General features: G+C 47.3%; 1 protein-coding gene across 3 annotated transcripts in view; it reads right to left on the bottom strand.

The window, feature by feature from the left end:
• Nucleotides 1–18,138, bottom strand: part of ERI3 (ERI1 exoribonuclease family member 3) — a 131,729-nt gene that overhangs the window by 82,080 nt on the left and 31,511 nt on the right. For all 3 annotated transcript variants that reach the window (XM_051624670.1, XM_051624671.1, XM_051624672.1), the window contains exon 5: nt 17,572–17,663. In XM_051624670.1, the coding sequence (XP_051480630.1) occupies nt 17,572–17,663 (92 nt within the window). The remainder of the gene's footprint in view (nt 1–17,571; nt 17,664–18,138) is intronic.

Here is an 18,138-nt window from a genome sequence, read left to right on the forward strand (position 1 = left end):
CTGCCTGTAAAGCCATGTGACCTAAGGACACTCCCCCTCCCCCTCCATGCTTGTACTCCACTCATTTCACGTTAGCACTAGAAGAGACTTCAAGTTTTTCAAGCACTAGAAGACCTATGCTCATGCTATAACCTGGATGGGCTGTCAGCAGCGTGGAACAAAGCATCACACACTCCCCAAGCTGGAAGATGCAGGCCTGGTGGCTCCAAGCCAGCAGGGATACAGCCACACAGTGCACTTGCCTTTTGCAAAGGGTTGTCCTATGGGTCTGGTCTAGTCTGGGTTATGAAGCACTCCCAGTACAGGGAACCAGGGGCTTTCACTGCACAGAAACCAGTTCCTCAGGTAGCTATAGGAAGGAAGTCACTCCTGCAATGTCTCTTCCCCAGCTCCAAGCTTGTCACCTGCAGTGGTCCCCCACTCCTCAACCTCAACTCCAGCATCTTCTCCAGGTTAGAGTGAACAAAGTATATCTGTGGCCCTCCTGGGTAATAGAAGTGCCAGAGCCTGTAAGGAAATATCTCCATTTATTAGGGCCACCATTCACTTGAGCAGCTTATGTAATAAACATGCTCTTATGCTCAGTACCATGTATTAGCTGGGTATTATGGTCACTGGGACAGCTTTGCTTGATCAAAAAGCTCAGGATTTGGCCCTTCCTCTGGAAAGGGAGAAGTGGTGGCACATTGCTCCACATTCAACATTCCATAATCCATCCAGCTTTTGAATGAGGTCTCACTGTCTCCCCTAACAATGAAGCTCTCACTCCTTGGCAAGGAGGCTGGCTCTCAAAACCACCTCATCAGCCAAATGCTGCAGCTTCAGGTATGACTGCACTTGATGAGACACTTGAAAATAGCTGTGGAATTTTCTAGCCTCCAATGCAGCTCTGGTAGTCTATCATCCCAGTAACAGAGACGCAAGATGCAAGTGCAAAACCTCTGCCCACTCCCAAAACACAGGTCCCCTTGGGACGGAAGAGCAAGTGACAGCAAGTAGCACGCTCTCCTCTGCCAGCCAAACAAGACCAAGCCCTCCACTGGGTTAGCAGTGGCAACTCGGCACCATTTTCAGGCTCTGATTTCCATCCAGCCCTGCTCCTTCACTCTGCAGGGTAAATGGAGCCTGGAGATGAACGGGATGCAAATGGAAGACGAGGTGACATGGCTGCATTTCTCCCGTTAAAGCTGGCTCTCTCCAAGGTGGCAAGATGCGCACAGCTCAGCGGTGATAAACGGCCTTGCTTTAGTTATCACTTTCCTTAAGTTAAGGAGAGCAGCCTAGTGATGGATGGGCTGGAATTCGGTTATCAGGGAAGGCTGTCAGCCAGAGTTGCCTATCTCCACACACATTTAGCAGGGCGTCATTATGCGATGGCATGGAGTTAAAATATGACCAAGGGTATTGAAAGAACAGGATTAAAAAAAAAAGGCAAATTGAGCAACAATAAAGGAGCATGAAGCAAGAACATTATCGTACTAGTGACACCTTTTATCTGGGTCTGGTTAGCTAGAGCAGGGCACAAATTGGTCCTTCCTCCACTATTGTATCCTCTTGTACAAACAGAAGCAGATAAAATGTGTCACCAGTGCGATAGCATATCAATTTAACCCTAATTACCTAGGGGGTCAAACTAAGAAATAGGGGTTTCTCATTTCAACAGGTTCCTCCATCTCTGCTCAGAGCCACCACATTAATATGGCAGGGGGAGGGGCAGCTGTAATTGATTTCCGTCACTCAGGTGGTCCTGGCATATAAAAAATTAATGCTTGATTCTCCCAACTAATCAGAGCTGGTTAATGTCCATCTGCTTCTGGGTTCAGGATGTCAGGAGACAATGAAATTGGGCCACTTTCTACACACTGGCTGTATTGATATTGAGCCAGTTAAAACAACTCTCTCTATGGGAAAGATAAAGGGACATTAAATCTTGGTTTTTACAGACCTGGCCTCAGCCTTCCAAAAAAAATCCATGCCCTGGAGACCTTGAGTTGTAAGACATGCAGAACATTTTAATTGTGTTCCAGCCAACCCCACCGCACTTGTCTGCAAAGGAATGGGCAAGCAGGCTCCTGCCCTCGAAATCCTTTGCTGAAAGAGGGGTTGGAAAACCTGAAGGAAGCTGCCTAGATGCTGCTGTCAAACCATCCCAGCCTTGCATCCTCGTTCAAAGCAAGGCTGGTCAAGACATGGCTCTGGACCTTCTGGCACAGAGATGCTGCCCTGTTTTCATGTGAAGTGGGATGTTTCCCAGGCCAAGAGGGGAAAGCCTGGGTGCCCTCTCCTAACAGAGAACGCCAGCGAGGGAATAAAATCCTGTGCTAAGGCACCTGAGAGGTTTTAGTACAGGTACAGCACCATGACAGGCAAAGCCACATCTGTCTGCCCCAAACCTCGCAAGGCCAGGCTGGATGGGGCTCTGAGAAACCTCATCTAGTGGAAGGTGTCTCTTCCATTGCAGGAGGGTTGGATGTAGGTGATCTTTAAGGTCCCCTCCAACCCAAACCATTCTAAGATTCTATGATTATTCTACGATTACCTGGAGCCACACTAAGAATTTAAAGCAGTTTAGGTAAACCTACACCCTCCCAAAGAGGCAGCCTTAAGTTGATCCAAAGTTGGTTAAAACAGTTAGTCCCAGGCAGGTCCAATGGTCTGGAGATGCCAAGGGATGAGACACTGCAGGAGCATCTCATGGACACACAGAGAGCCTAGCTGGGCTTTGCCAAAACCACTATGCTGGGTGAGGAGAGCTCCAACAGCATGATGCCACAGTACCTGCACATGAGTGGAGCATCCTGGGCACACTGCACAGCCTGAACCACCCTGCACCCTGGGGAAATAGAAGAATGCTGATCCACATCTCAAAAAAAAAAAAAAAATCATCCCTCTCTGTCCCCCATCATTGCAGGCCAAACCACCCCAGCATGGCTGCTCTTAAAATTCACAAGCAGTCACTGTGGAAAGACAATGCATTTGGGTCTGAAAAGCTACAGGCTTTCGCGGAAACCCTGAGACAGGTCCTACCTCCCTCCCTCTTTGCTTTCCTTCCACCCCCTCAGTTCTCTCAACCACCCCCAAACTTGTCACAGTGCAACAAGCCTACAAGCCACACATCAGCTTTAAATAACAGAATGCGTGAAGCAGGGATATGAGAGCAGGAAAGTGGGAACAGACAGAGCCAGCCTCCATCACCTGTCAGGAAACACTAATGAATTTCAACACCAGAAGCCATTGCCTCAGACTGGCTGGCGAGAGGAGATGGAGTTACAGTGAGGAGCCTTTGCAGGAGCAGCTTGCCTTTTTCAAAGCCCTCTCTGTTAATAAATGTCATTGCTGAGCAGGCTGTAGCAGTCCTCGAGCTGGGATGGGGTGGGTCGGGGGAGAGACAAGCGACTGACTGACAGTGCGCTCAGGATGCCTGGGCAGCACAGGCTTTTCTTCTGCCGCATCCTCAGACAGCAGCCCACAAAAGGAAGCAAACAGGACAGCACCACTGGCATGAAGCTGTCTTCCATTAAGGTCCCAGTACCTAAATAACAACCTCTACAAGGAGCCATGAGTGCAACCACAATACCCCCCAGTCCCACTCACTGGGATGGATGGAAGCTCTACAGGGAACATTGCTTGGGATGGGCAGAGGGATGCAGAGACATTCAGACATGCTGTGTTCTCAGCAGCAGCAAAGGGTTACAGAATAGCCTGTCCCTTTGCTAACACAACTGCATTCCTGAGGCAGCACAGGAAGAAGCATCCAGCACAGGGCACCGCATGGCAACTGCACCGATGCACAACATGAAGGTCAATGAAAGTCTTCTTTACAAATGTCAACCTGTCATCTCTGGATATTAATGAGGGCTGACCAGCAGCTAAAATGCATCCATGCTCCATTAGTAATAAGAGAGACACAATGCAGGAGAAGAGCACATACCACGGCATGTGGAGGCACCAGTGGGTTTTGCAGGGCCCGGGGAGGTGTGGTGATGCACAAGATAACTAGTGCCACTCCAGCTGCCCAGGAAGGCAAGCAGTTGCCACACAAACCCCTTCACTGGAGTGTATGTTATCTTTTTCCATCAATCTTTAATTAGATTCGTGTAATGAAGCCAAAAAACCCAGGCTAAGCAGCAAGGCTAATACCTGGCACTTAGACTTTCTTCTTCTGTGGCGCCCATTCTGGACAGTGCTGTTTTCTCTCTCTACCAGGCATATTTCTGCCTTGGAAGCTTAAAAGGCAAGCTGCAAGCCTTAACACTTAGAACTCATAGCAGCACTGGCTGAAATGCCTCAGCTCCATCACCTGTCATATACTAACAGCCACATCCCACTTTTCTAAATTTTTGCTGGGTTCTAAGATGCTTGGGAGAACTCAACGCCCATGCTTTCCAAGCAGCTAGCCTGCAAATGGAAAAGGCTGTTATCTCAGACTGCAACCAGGGGAATGAATGCACTAGGCAAATAATTCTGCCACAAAAAGCACACAGGGCAAGTGGCTCGTTGTGACTCGCTTGTCCTGCAAAGCACTGTGTGCTTTCCACTGCCATCAACCTTAATGAAACATGAAGGCATTTAACACCATGTGAGATCTGGCTCTTTTATGGGTATCTGTCTGTGTGTCAGCTAGATGCTGGCAGAGATGCTATCTCAACATTAAAAGCAAGGCTGTAACACAGCAGGTATTCAGCCTCCAACAGAAGATGTTCATCAACAATTGCACACACATGATGCTACAATAAATCTATGTGCTACTGCTTAACAGCTTCTCTTAAAAAGATTCATAGCTCTATTTACTGGGCCTGATTCTGCTGCTATGCATAGGGGAGTAAATCTGGAGTAACTCTACCTGGAGTCTGCAAGTAGCCAGTGAGAGCAGGACCAGAACTGAGCCTTTTGATTTTTAAATAACTACTTAATTACCATGCAGGAAACCAGAGCTCACCGGCTCCACAGTTCAGCTGAGGTTAGGAGTGCAGCAGGCAGAAGCTCTGCACTCCTCCATACTGAGTCCTCCAGATCAGTGAAGGGGTAGAGCAAATGCTCTCACCAGCCCTTCCAGACAGGGAGGATGACTGGGTGGACATCCCCTTGACATCAGAAATGCATGACACCGCTCACAAGGAAAGAGAAATTGGAAAGTCTCCAAGAACGAGGTCGCCTCCCGAGCCTTGGGAACCTGACACTACAAAGAACCTTTAAAACCAGATTTCTCTACACATAAGGTTGCTGCTACAATCTGCTTGCTTACTAAATATGACATTATATAGCATCTTATGAACAGGAGTGTACAAAATTTGTGCTGTGTACACCTACTTCACAGGCACATTTTCAGTGAAAGTCACTCGTCATGACTGCAGGCTGCAGAAAGTGAACTTCAAATTTGACATCAGGAAAAACTCTTCACTGTGCAAGTAATAAGGCACTGGAAGAGATTAGTGGTGGAATCTCCTCCCCTGGAGACATTCAAACAAACTCATTTGGAGAAAACCCTGAGCAACCTGAACTAAGTTTGAAGTGACCTCTGCTTTGAGCAGGGGGTTAGATTAGAGATCTCTGTTTAAATTATTCTGTGATTCACACTGCAGCAGGACCTGATTACACACAGCATGTCCTTTCTCCTACTTTGTGGTCTCGTATGCAGTCTTTCCTACAGACACTAATTTACTAATTGCCTACATACTAGCTGTTTTAAGAGGGAGTGTTCAGACTCCTGCTACAGAATACAGTATGCACCAAAAAAGGAAGTACATCTGATGCAAGAGATGCACCTACAATTGTGTCTAAACCCCCTCAAAACATAGACAAAAACGAAGCTAACATTAAACACACTGCTTCTCCCTCTGCACAATTCCTGCTGCAGAAGTATTTCTCCCCAGAAAATCAAAGCATGCAAGACCTAGAGCAAGCTGATGCTCTGGAACTGAGACGACACATCCAGTCCCAGTTCTTACTTAGACCTGCTGTGTGACAGGCGGGAGGAAACCCTGCCTCTCCCGTGCCTGGCCTGTCCAGACCATTTAGTGTATAAACTCTTCAGGACAAGGGCTTCTCTGCTATGAGTCATAAACTGCTTAGTGCCTAATGGTAAAGCCTATAGACGCTCAACATAATACAATCATGTCACTAAAAGGCCATTAGTCTCCAGTCTAAACAGCACTTTTCCAGTCACAAAGAGGACCTGCCAACTCAGGAAGGCAGGATAAGGGACGTGGGTGGCCAGTCGGGTCACTGGACTGGCAGACGCCCGACGTGAAGCCCCAAGAAGGACAGAGCCCAGCTGAATAGCACTGGGGGAAAGCCACAGCAGCTCTAGCAGTCAAAAAGCTTTATCCTTTGGGCTTTCTTGAACCACTTTAATCAGCTGAGAGCCCTGCCAGCCAGAGGAAAAACCTCTCCATGTCCAGCCATGGCTGCCACTGCTTGCAAAGGGGCAGAAGCCCCTCACCCACAGATGGTCTCTAGCCTTCTACATCACCTCTCTTCCCACTCACTGAAGCAGATAATTTATTTTCTAGAAAATATTCCATTCTGTCTCATGATGCTGTTTGAACCCCTCTTCTTTCCTGGCTCTATCTCTGCTCTCCTCCGGCACCACATCATCCAGGTCCCCTGTTTCAACTGATGCCTATGATTGCTGCTTCTTCCCTCTCCCAACTAAAGGGAAGAAAGAAATCCTACAAGGAGCCATTGGGATGGGGTAAATCCATTCCCCATCCCCCCGATGGCACACAAATCCAAAAATCACACAACAGTTTCATGGGCTCTTGGCACAGCCTCCAGGCTGGCAGCAGCAGGGAGCCTGGCACGTTGAGTAAGATGGTCTGAGCAGGTTTCTGTGCAGCTGCAAACTACATCTACATGAGGGGAAACAAGTTTGTCTTTTCCTTGTGAGAAAGAGACCACTCCCCACCTCCAAGCACAAGCTGCCATTAGTATTTGTTTTGCAGGAGAGAAGGAGCAACGAATCCTCCAGAGCAAAGGACAAGTGCAGCAATTAGGATGCAGGGGCTGCGGGAGCTGTTTAACAGCACGACCCGGAGGTCAGTGCCGCTGACTCCCAGCCCTGCATAAATATTGTATGAGTTGGAGAGTGGGGCTGTTACAGCCACCCTCAGAGCCAGCCCTCCCCCCTCCACCACTGTGCATCCAGCCACATACACCAGCAACATTATTTACAGATGTGACAGTCGGGAAAATCACTTGAGTAACTAGGGAATGGAGAAGAGGGCTGCTCGGTGGAGCAGGTGCTTGGGAGCAGGCTCCCACCTGCCCCTTCTGCTTCCCCTTGCAAGGGCTTCTCTGTATGGGTAATTCTCAAACTGGAGGGTGAAATACCACCAAGAACAACAAGAGGAGGCTATGAGCTCCCCTCTCAAAGGTTGTCCACAGCTTTGATTATCGATCCTGCTGAAGGATACTTAAGTCAGCAGCTGCTTTCCAGTTTCATATCAGTATCTTTGCTAGACCTTCCCTTTGGAGGGAGCTTTATAGCAACATAATAAGTTTTATAGAGGGCTTCTCCTCATACTCTGTGTAACTCTGTAGAAGGGTCCTTACTCCAACACAGCAGTCTCATCCCCGCACAGACTCCTCCAGGTGCTCTGTTTGGTACCAACCCTGTCTCCACCAATGACCTGTCTGCTGTTTATTCTCTGAGGGATCATTTTTCCCTGCAGCTTCAGCCATGCTGACCGGCACCATCCCTACTGCATCCTGGAAGGCCTTCTTGTTCCTCTGCCAACTCTTTTTCCTGGAGTTGTCAGTGGACTGCACATTTGCCATGATGCTCTGCACAAATACAAGCCTACTTTCAGGTTCAGTGAAACTGTAGGCTCCTAAGGATAAGACACAGGCCATTCTCCTACTGTACCAGCAGCTCATGAATTCCTAGGGACACACTGCTAATAAAGATTACTACACAGGGCAGCACACAAGGGCTGCAAGATAGGAAACACAGCTTGGATGTGCTTCTGCCCACGATACCCCTTCAGAAATTCCTCTGCTGCTCTGCAGCTGGTTGCTGAATCCAAAGAAGGCAGAAGCCCAGTCTTAACATTTGCGCTTTCCTGAACTCACTGTGCAATTAATGCACTTAATTATTGATGGGAAAGGCAGGGAAGGGAAGAAAGAAAGTAAAAGCCAACAAGAAGGGATGGATGCGGGGGTGGCGGGTGCCAAAGGTCTCCAAAGATCTTCCCTCAGCCTAGAGCAGAGAAAGAGCCCCTAGCCGCTCTGCTGCTCCCACGGCCCTGCTCTAATGCTCCCTGACATGCCTCTGAAGACAGCGAGCTGTTTGCAGTCACCACCGTGATTTGTTAGTAATTATTTTCACGGTGTCACATTGCTGTCACTCTCTTAACAAAGAGACAGGCAGCCTGAGGCTGCCTGCGAGAGAGAACCAGCAAAGGAATTGTCAGGCACCCAGGGATCCTCTTTGCTTCCTGGATTTCACAACCAGAGTCCTTACCAGCTTCTAAAGAAACTTCTGAGAAGAAGGGGCAAGTCAGAATCATCTCCTATCCTGGTCACAGCAAGAGGAATTAATTACTTAGCCCCTTCTTAATTTCACCTTACCTATAAAGCCAATGCAAGACCCAGGTGCTTAGAGCCCCTTAAGCCAGCGATTAGCTTCAGGCCTGAAGCAAGTGCAAAAAAACTTTGGCAACTGATGACTCTCAGCGCTTTCATTGGAGGCTCCAATTTCTTTTCATGTGGTCTTGCCATTAGACTGCTTCCCAAGCATGGCAACTCTGATGACAAACCCCTGCCTAAACTTATCACCCTCACACACATTAACCCTCCAGACTGGCCACACGTGCACTCCCTACACCAGTTTCATTAATGCTGACACACTGCTGTGCTCCACGTGGCAGTAACATTTCACTTAGCATTTCACAATGCCAGGGACCTTGGCAGCTTCCTCACACCTGAAATATATAGCCTAACAGCTTGCCATCTCTGTTTTCTGATACGTGACACAGTGACTTGACCAGAACCTCCCATCCATCCATCTCACACCTGCTGTGCAACCACAGTCATCCATTCTTCAGCTGACTTGTCAGTCCTTTCCCACTAAGCGTGGACCTTGCTTGGGCCCCCAAGGAATGGAAGCTATTTTGGCACCTGAAGTGTCACACAATATAAGGATATAGAGATGAAAGACTGAGACACCTGGCCAGCCAGCCCTTAAAGGGCTCTTGATCTCCATGCATAAAGCAAGTGGACTTCCTCCAAAGCAATTCAAAGTTTGAGTTACTCCCTGTATAGGCATTCTTCTCCTGACTCTTACTGATGGTGAACAAGGGTCAGTCCCCACAGCCGCAGGGAGACCTGGGTATTAATTCACCCTCTTAGCACAGGGAGTTTGGAAATATTAAGCCTCACAGCTTAAGCAAAACCCACCTGCAATTAAGTGTATGGAAGAGCACTGACTCAGAGGGCAGCTCCTTTTCAGGGGTCCATTTAATAACCAAGAAATGGCACATACATGGTGTGAAGAATTAGGATCACCATTGGGAAGCTAAACGGTCCATAAAATGTAACAGTTCTCTTCAGAGCTAGGTGCACAGTGAGCTAGAGGAGAGGTTTTGGCAACCTCCCACCAGCCTCCTCCCTCCATCCCAGTTTGCAAAAGACACATGTGACTCCAGACAGGGATGAGGAGCTGAGCTCAGCTGGTGCCCAGGCACCTCCAGCAGACTGGCCAACAGTCAGCACCGAGACCTGGGTCAACACCCAGATGGAAAAACTGAAGAGGCACCTACAGAGGGAAAACAAACGGTGTCCCAGAGTGTAAGTGCTGGGCAGAAGAGAGTAGAAAGTCTTGCTTAAAGAGAGGCAGGCCAAGCTGCTGGAACCAAGGCAGGATGAAGTCCTGGGCAGCACAAGCCTCCCGCACACAGCCCTGCCAGCACATCACACCACTTCCTCAGTCTTCTTCCCATCACCTTCTCTATGCTGCTCTTTCTTCTGGTACCACCTCCATATGCCTCACATCATTGCTAAGACCTGGTCCAGATCAATCTCTGAGCACAAGACAACCTTAGTGGTGTCAGGCTGAAGGCAGTACCCTGGCCAAACCCACAGAAAAAGGTGACTCCAAGATGGAACAGACTCAGCTCCAATAGTTAGTCTACAGCTCCAGCATCCTCCTGAGTCCTGCACACACCCAGACATCCACTCCTCAGGATACGGAGAATTGCTGGACACAGCACAAGATAATGCGCTGGAGGGAAAATACCAGGGATGACCTCAAGATGGCCCAGTAGGTCTTTGCCAGCCAGGAGCTTCAGGAGGAAAGGGACTGAACCCATCGAGGAAAATGGTTCCCAACCGGGAACAAACACGCATACAAAATAAAATGCTTTCAAGAAAGCTACTGAATTACACAAGGCTTGAATGGACCAAGCAAAAGGGGAAGGACACTGCTCTCAGGCTGGCAGTATTTTTTAAGCAGAACTCTCTGAGCAGAGAAGCCAGGAGAGCACCACTCCCAGCCAAGCCACCGGGAAGGCAGCTCTGGTGCCAACATGCAACTGCTTGGCTTCAGCTGGGAATTAAGAAGAGTTGGGATCCAAAGGGAGACAGCTGACATTTCAGCCCCAGCATGAAACACTACATCTGTCTAACGCTGGAAAAATTAAGGTTTTTGAAGCAATAAAGAGAATTCACACTTTGTGAAGCTAACCCTATTTTTCACACATGTGGCAGACAACAATACTCAGAGGGCAAACAGCCCTCCAGTGGTTTATCCTCCACAGTCCCCAAGCCAAACAGCTTTTCAGTTCCCCAGGGCCCAGGATAACCATGATGTTGAGCTGCTATTAGAGGGCTCTCTCATAGAAACAGAGGCCGGGGTGTGCTTTTTTATCAAATACCCATTACAGACCAAATTATTTTGAAACTGTTTTGCCCATATTCATTATAATACTGGGCACAGAATTCACCTTAGCAATTCTTGCTGCCAAGGGAATTATGGTTCCTTACTGTATAAGCAGATGACACTGAGACCAATGGCTTACAATCAGTTCAGCATGGCTGTTGCCAAATGCAGCTTGAGATAAGTTACCCAGGGATGGAAAATCCACCTCCATTCATTGTCTTATCTCAACAGTTTAGTGCTGGAAATTATGTTCTTGATGCAATGTGTCTCACTCCACTCTACCCTGTAAATTTATTCCAAGTTTCTCCATCATCTTCCATGCTGCTTCCAACTTCTTTGATCCTAATTCCCAGGCAGCAGAGTCTGTGCTTCCCAGAGTGTGTTGGGCATCACAGCTCAATAAATCTGTGGCCACTACAGCCCTGACTATGACAAATGCCTTTCCTATGACCTGCCAGACAAGCAGCAGACCTGAAGGTGAGAGCCCACTGCATGATGATCCCTATGCGAAAATTTCATGTCCAAAGCTTAACCCAAAGGCATTCCCAGAGCTCATGCAATCAGTGGATTTCAAACAAAGTCAAGAACAGGAGACAGCCAGGGGAACTGTTGCAGGACAAGAAAAACCAAGTGTGCTACATTAATTTTATGTAAGAGTACAGAGGGTGAACTGCAACATCCACAATTTATTTTTCATAAGTGATATCACTTCCTTGAAAAACAAAAAGCTGGACTGAAGGGTTGCAGAAGTGAATGGGGTCAATGCTACTCCCTATAAGTGCTAGAGAAGAGCATGCTCACAAGGCTGCCGTGCTTAGCTCTGGCAAAGCACTTTAGGATGTAATTACATGAATGACTCCATCAGCAAAGCTGACTTGAAAGGTTCTTGACCCTGAATACTCAGTCCCATCCGTGCACTGTAGTTCACACCACCCTCTTCCTTCAGACAAGGTAACCATGTGAAGAGATACACCATAGGCTTGGTCAGCAAAACGATCTCCACTAAAAGCAACAGCAACAAGCTAATCCAAGTATCTTAGTTGGAAAGGAATTGTTTTATTATTTTTAAACACAAGATTACTATGTTATCTTTCAGTTACCAGCTTGCTCTTGTTACTCTGAAAACCACCTGTGCTGTTTTTGTCTGGGATAGAGTTAATTTTCTTCATAGCAGTTAGTGTGAGACTGTTTTGGATTTGTGCTGAAAACAACAGGGATAATTACAGGGATGTTTTCATTACTGCTGAGCAGTGCTTGCACTGAGCCAAGGCCTCTTCTGCTTCTCGCCCCACCTAACCAGTAAGTAGGGTGGGGGTACTCAAGAAGGTGGGAGGGGACACAGCTGGGACAGCTGACCTCAACATTACACGTCATATTATGCCATGCTCAGCAATAAAAGGTGGTGGAAGAAGGAAGGAGGGGAAGTTCTGAGTGATGGCATTTGCCTCCCCAAGTAACCATTCATGATGCAGGCCTGCTTTCCTGGGGACGGCTGAACACCTGCCTGTGGATGGGAAGTAGTGAATGAATTCCTTGTTTTGCCTTGCTTGTGTGAGTGGCTTTTGCTTTACTTGTCAAACTGTCTTTATCTCAAACCATGAGTTTTCTCACTTTTACTCTTCTTATTCTCTCTCTCATCTCACCAGGGGGAGTGACAGAGCAGCTGTGCGGTGCTCAGCTGCAGGCTGGGTTTAAACCATGCCACCACCCTCTGAACTTACCTCCTGCACTGCTGCCACCCAACCAGCCCAACCTACACCTTCTGCTTCTTCCCACCTCTACCTAAAAGGTCCCACTCACCCAATTCAGTAGCTGTCCGCAATTTCTCCCCCAGGCAGAGACTACCACTCCCCTCCTCGGTACTAGGATAAAGAACAGCATGCACAAGGAACACTAACACCACCAATCCCTCTTCATTCATGACCTAAGGTTGATCTCAAACAAAGCCTCCAGGACAGAAGGTTGGAAAGACCAACTCATTGCCATGCTTGAAGCTGGTCTGAGAAGGCAAGCGTCCTCCCAGCCTGCGTAACTTGTAAAGAAAGAATTTAAATAGTAAGATAAAATCAAGCAATGGTGTAATTTACTGCTCAGAATTTACTAATATGTAACCTAGGAAGAGCACCAAGGGCTATAAACATTTCAAGACACTTCACTGTGTTTTATCACTATATTAAGGAGTACTTGCCTTTTAACACTTATTTAAGAAAATAAACTTCTGAGCAGTAGTTTCCTGTAAAGACATAAATTAGCATGTTCTGATGAGCCACAATAAGTGCAGCACCAGGATCCTCATGTTAGAGGTACATAGACCAAAGCCACACACTTTTACCTATGTTCAACACATTTGCAGAATGATCCAGAGCTGGAAGGAGAAGGATTAACTGATGCTCTTGACATTAAGGTGCTGGGCTGAGATTCTGCACATGTGGCTTCAGCTCCTGTCTCTGCCTGCCCAACCACAGGCATATCACTTAACCTCACCACATCTCAGCTCTGTAGCTAGGAACACATTGTAAATGCTTCTTTGCTTACCAAGATTAATTCATATTGTGCTTAAGAGCAGGCAAACTAGTTCTGTACATGGAAGGAGGCAATTTGACATTTCAGAGGAGACAAACCATACTGCAGAGCTTACATTATAAGGGCTCAACCCTGGCAGGCACCAAGTACCCTCTTTCCCACTAAAACTGCTTCCTGCAGTCAGCAGCACCCTCAGCCCTTCAGAGGCATGTTACCCTCACCAACCAATGCCAAATCAATGTAATTTGCTTAATGAATAGTGGCAGTTCCAACCCCAGTACAGGATGAGGTCCAAGCACTAAAGCAGACTATGCCAGGTATCTGAATCCATCCCTGGAGCTGCTAAACTTGGAGGACAGCTCCTTGCAACAGGCTAAAGGAATCCTCCTGCTGAGGACTCAGAGGCCTGAGAACCGTGTGCCTAACGAGGCTGTATCCCCACTCATATTTTAACTTGGCAGGTCTGGTGCTCCTTTCATCTTTTGCTTCAGGTAGCTCTCTTTAATTAATAACATTTCTGTGTCTACACAGGGAACTTTCCACCCAGAATGAATGGCCCTCTCTCATTAGAACCACAACTTGTCATGATGTATTCAAGAGCAGGAGTGTGATTCATTCCCTTGTCTGGGAACGAGGGGTGTTGCTGGGGAGTGGGGGAAGAAGAGTCTCTGTAATGAGTGACTGATATTTGCTGAAGTTGATATGCGACTCTGTCGGCTTGAACTGCCTTGTCAGGACAAGCCTTCAGAAAGGTGATGTTCCTACTCAAGAGGTTTTCCTCATTAAAGAAATTGCATCTTAACAAGAGGGAAGGGGAGCGGTGGCAGGAGAGCTGCTGTCTCCCTGACTCCAGCTTGGTTCACACACACCGAGCGCTGAAAGCCAGTTGATCCAAGTGCAGCCAGTAGAGGATCAGTGCTCTATTTCTGAGCCCTCCCATGCAATAGGCTCTCTCCAGCAGTGACCAAATCCCTCCAACAGAGGACTCTCCTTCTGAAGGAGCACCACATCCATGACAAGGTCTTTGGTGGCATGGCTGAGGACCTTGACTCATGTTGAACCTCCATGAGCTCTCCCCAGATGCTTGGGTGTCCTCTTCTGGGCATTCAGCACCTTGGGACTAACACTCCCTGTTGTCAGAGGGAAGCCAAACAGCTTTGTGATCTCCCAAGAAAGCTCCACCATTCAAGAGAAATCAAGTCTGTAGACACATAGTGCCTCATTCCTTGAAGATCCCTGAGCCAATTCGAGGCTTCATAGATCCTGTAGCAGCTGAGCTTCCATCCTGAATCCTGCAGACTCAGATACTGCTAGACACCATCAGCAGAGCTAGGAGTGCTACACATATTGCATCTCCCAGCTTTGACAGGGCCATTTCTCCACCTTGTTCCCACATTCACAACTGACAGGCTTGTATATTCCTCCTCTTTATTCTAGCCACTTCCCCAGCCTCCATCCAGCTTGCTCACCCCACTGCATCTCCCAGTGCCCTGGCACCTACCAGTGGCATCTACTGGGATCTCTCGCAGCAGACAGGCCCGTCCAGAAGATACCATGCCTCAGCTCTTCAATAGCACATGCAGACAGAAGTCAAACTAAATGCCTAGGTCATCACTGGAGAAGCCAGAAACAAGGCTGCATGGTTTCCCACCAAGAGCCAAGCTAAGGACAATGGAGGATAGGAAATCACACTGTGTAAGCAGTTATCATTATTAAGGAAGATAAGGAGTTAGGAATGAACCTGCTCCAAGTTGCCACTCACTAAGCCAGGAAGCCCTGCACTGCACTCACCTCATTGTCCCAAATTCCTCTGGAACTCAGTGGGGCTTCTACCATGCAACACTTCTACCAACACACTCCTCCAAACGTGGACCTCTGCCCCAGTGCCTCCTGTGCCCAGCATGTGGTCTCAACATGGTAGCAAAAGGGCACCAGCTACACCACAAGTCTTGTAGAGAAGGACAGGTTGATCCCCTGGAATACCTCCTAGATGTTCCACATCTCTCAGGCTCTATCTCCCTATTCGAGTGGCCTTGTTTCAGCTGCCTTCCCTTTTTAAAAAGAGATGCTCAGTTCTGCTTTGCTAAACCCTATTTGGCAATGTGTCTAAACACACGCAAACTTAATTAGTTCAGGAGGGAGACTCAGCATTTGTGGTGACGGATAAAAGCAGTGGGAAATGAGACAAGTCAGAATTGGCAGGGAGTCCTCACTCAAGCCTCATTCACTGGCACCACACTAATGAGATGTGATGTTACTGCACCACCCAATCGGCGACCGAGCAGTGTGATGTGCTACTCACTGAGCAGCTGCAGCCAGACTCCCACCATCCATGTGCTTGGAAACACAAAACGTATTTTCTGCTTCGCCCTGGAGATGCTTTGGGATTGAATTCTGAAGTTAATGGTTTAAAAAAAAAAACAAAACACACAACCCAAAACTTAAAAGGAAGAGGGAGAAATGAACCACTTGCTGCAACTCCATGGCCAGGAATGAAGTCTTATTTTCCAGTTGACTAGTGAGGAACAAGCCATGCAAGAGACCACTGCAAATGGAGAACTGAGTATCTCTGCTCCAGAACTGCATGTCCTGCTGATCCAGCTCACCCCACAATCCCTATGGCTCACCAGAAATGGGGCTCATCTTTACCCCTACTTGCCCTCTGTAGAACTCTGAAGAAAAAAAAAAAAACATTCAGAAGTTTGTCTCCTCCATTCAGACACCAAGTTAGCATATTATCTGGGAGCCTTATTATCCCACTGTGAAAGTGATGAAAAGATGAGCTTTGAGCAAAGGTAAGTCTGTTCCTCACAACCATCACAAAAAGCTGTAAACTGGACAGAACAGTCTCAGAACAGCAATATAGGAGTAAAAAATTGAGAAAAGAGAACAGATGAGAAACAGAAGTTTAGCACATCCCTGCAGCTGTCCTTCTGCTGGTCTCTAATCCAAGTTTAAACAAGATACGTAAAGAAAAATAAGCCTCACTCTTAATTTAAACCAGTAACACAGGAATTGGAAATACATACCAGCTATGGACACTGCCCCAGCAGAGACTCAAATTTTGACTCAGAAGCTCACATACCACACTCCTGTCTGGAGCATGGCAGATCTCTCATCTCCCCTAGCACTTGTGCTGTTGCTTTGGTCCTCATACCTCATGTCTCACTAATCACACCAAGAAGAGGCAAGGAGCTGCCATTCTACAAAGACCACTCTGCAGGAAAGAACTGGTGCTGACTGCTCCCAGGCTGTATGCAGTTTATTTAGGCTTCTGACTTGACGAAACAAACGTCACAGTGAAAATGAAGTAACACTACTAACGAGTTGTGGATGTCAGTTTAGCATTGGATGTGTCAAGCCCATCTTTACCAGTGTGATAATAACAGGAGTCTTTATCCAGCACTCTGAGGAAATGAAAAGCTGAAGCAAGATTGTAAGAATCCAAGTGAACTCAGCACAATATGACACTGACCCATGAACACCTTACAGATTAAACTAATTAGTTCTTAGACATTTAACACCATTTTTAAAAATAACTTTTTATGTTGGTGGTTTAGCTATTTTCATAACAAAGCACACACATACACTGACACTTGCAGATCCTGGTGTGGGTCCCCCCACCTGGTACCCTCCAGATACAGTTGCCCAGCTGATGATGATGACCTTAACAATAACAACACCCATGAAGCATTCCAGACTTGGCTTGCACTCCTTCCAAAGACTACTTTGTGAGTCACATATAGTTAGTGTGCCAAGATGACAAAAACAAAGCATCACATGTGGAAGTCAGGTAAGGACCATTGCTTGATTTGGTTGTATAGAAACAGACATGTATGGCCTCAGAAATATCCACTCCTTTGGAAAGCATATTGGATAAAAGGGAAAACAATTTATCCAGTTTAAAGCTCCAGTTTAAACCGCTCTTGGGACTCTGAAAGGATTCACTCACTATAAGGAGTATCTTAGGCAGTGACCCTGCACAATGCCCAGCACCCATCCATCTTCAGGTGGCTTGTCTTCACAACCCTCCACTCCCAATTATGCATGAAAAACAATTATTTCCCTAAGAAACAAAGACTAGAGACTGCAAGGACAAAGACATACATGCTACAGGCAAGCGCAGAGCAATAAAGCCTAGAAAAATCTCCCTCCCCTTCCATACTCACATCACTTTCAAATCCCAGTCTCCACAGGTCACAAAAATCGACTTGACGCTGGGATCTAAGAGGCCTTCCTTCGCCATCCACTCATCAACCCTCTGAAAGGAAGGCAAGAAAAGGGGATGAGTTTTGCAGAGACAGGCCGAGCCACAACAGTTAAACTCAGATAAGCTGCTTGCAATCAAGAGAGAAGAAAATTGTGATCTTATCCACCCTCTCCCCTTCTCTCTTCTTTCTTTGCTTGCCATCTCAACAACAGCACGTTTGGACCTTTGAAGATTTCTGATAGGAGACATCAAGCAACCAGAGCAGAGATGATCTTATCAGACACCACAGCAGCTCTGCTTGTGGAGGAATGGAAGTTGTGCAGCATTAATGGGACGATACTACTGCACCGCTACCTGGCATTCCTCCTCCACTTTTCCACTCCCTGTGCCAAATGGGTTCATAGTGAGTGCAACTTGTGTTCCTCCAGTAAGGAGAACACATGGGCATCCTGGGATGGCATCCCTCACCTACAGCATTCTTCACATGCTCCGATTCACAAGGGGAGATGAGAGAGGGGGAGAAATG

This window comes from Apus apus, chromosome 7 (genome assembly GCF_020740795.1).
Source record: "Apus apus isolate bApuApu2 chromosome 7, bApuApu2.pri.cur, whole genome shotgun sequence".
Taxonomy (NCBI): domain Eukaryota; kingdom Metazoa; phylum Chordata; class Aves; order Apodiformes; family Apodidae; genus Apus; species Apus apus.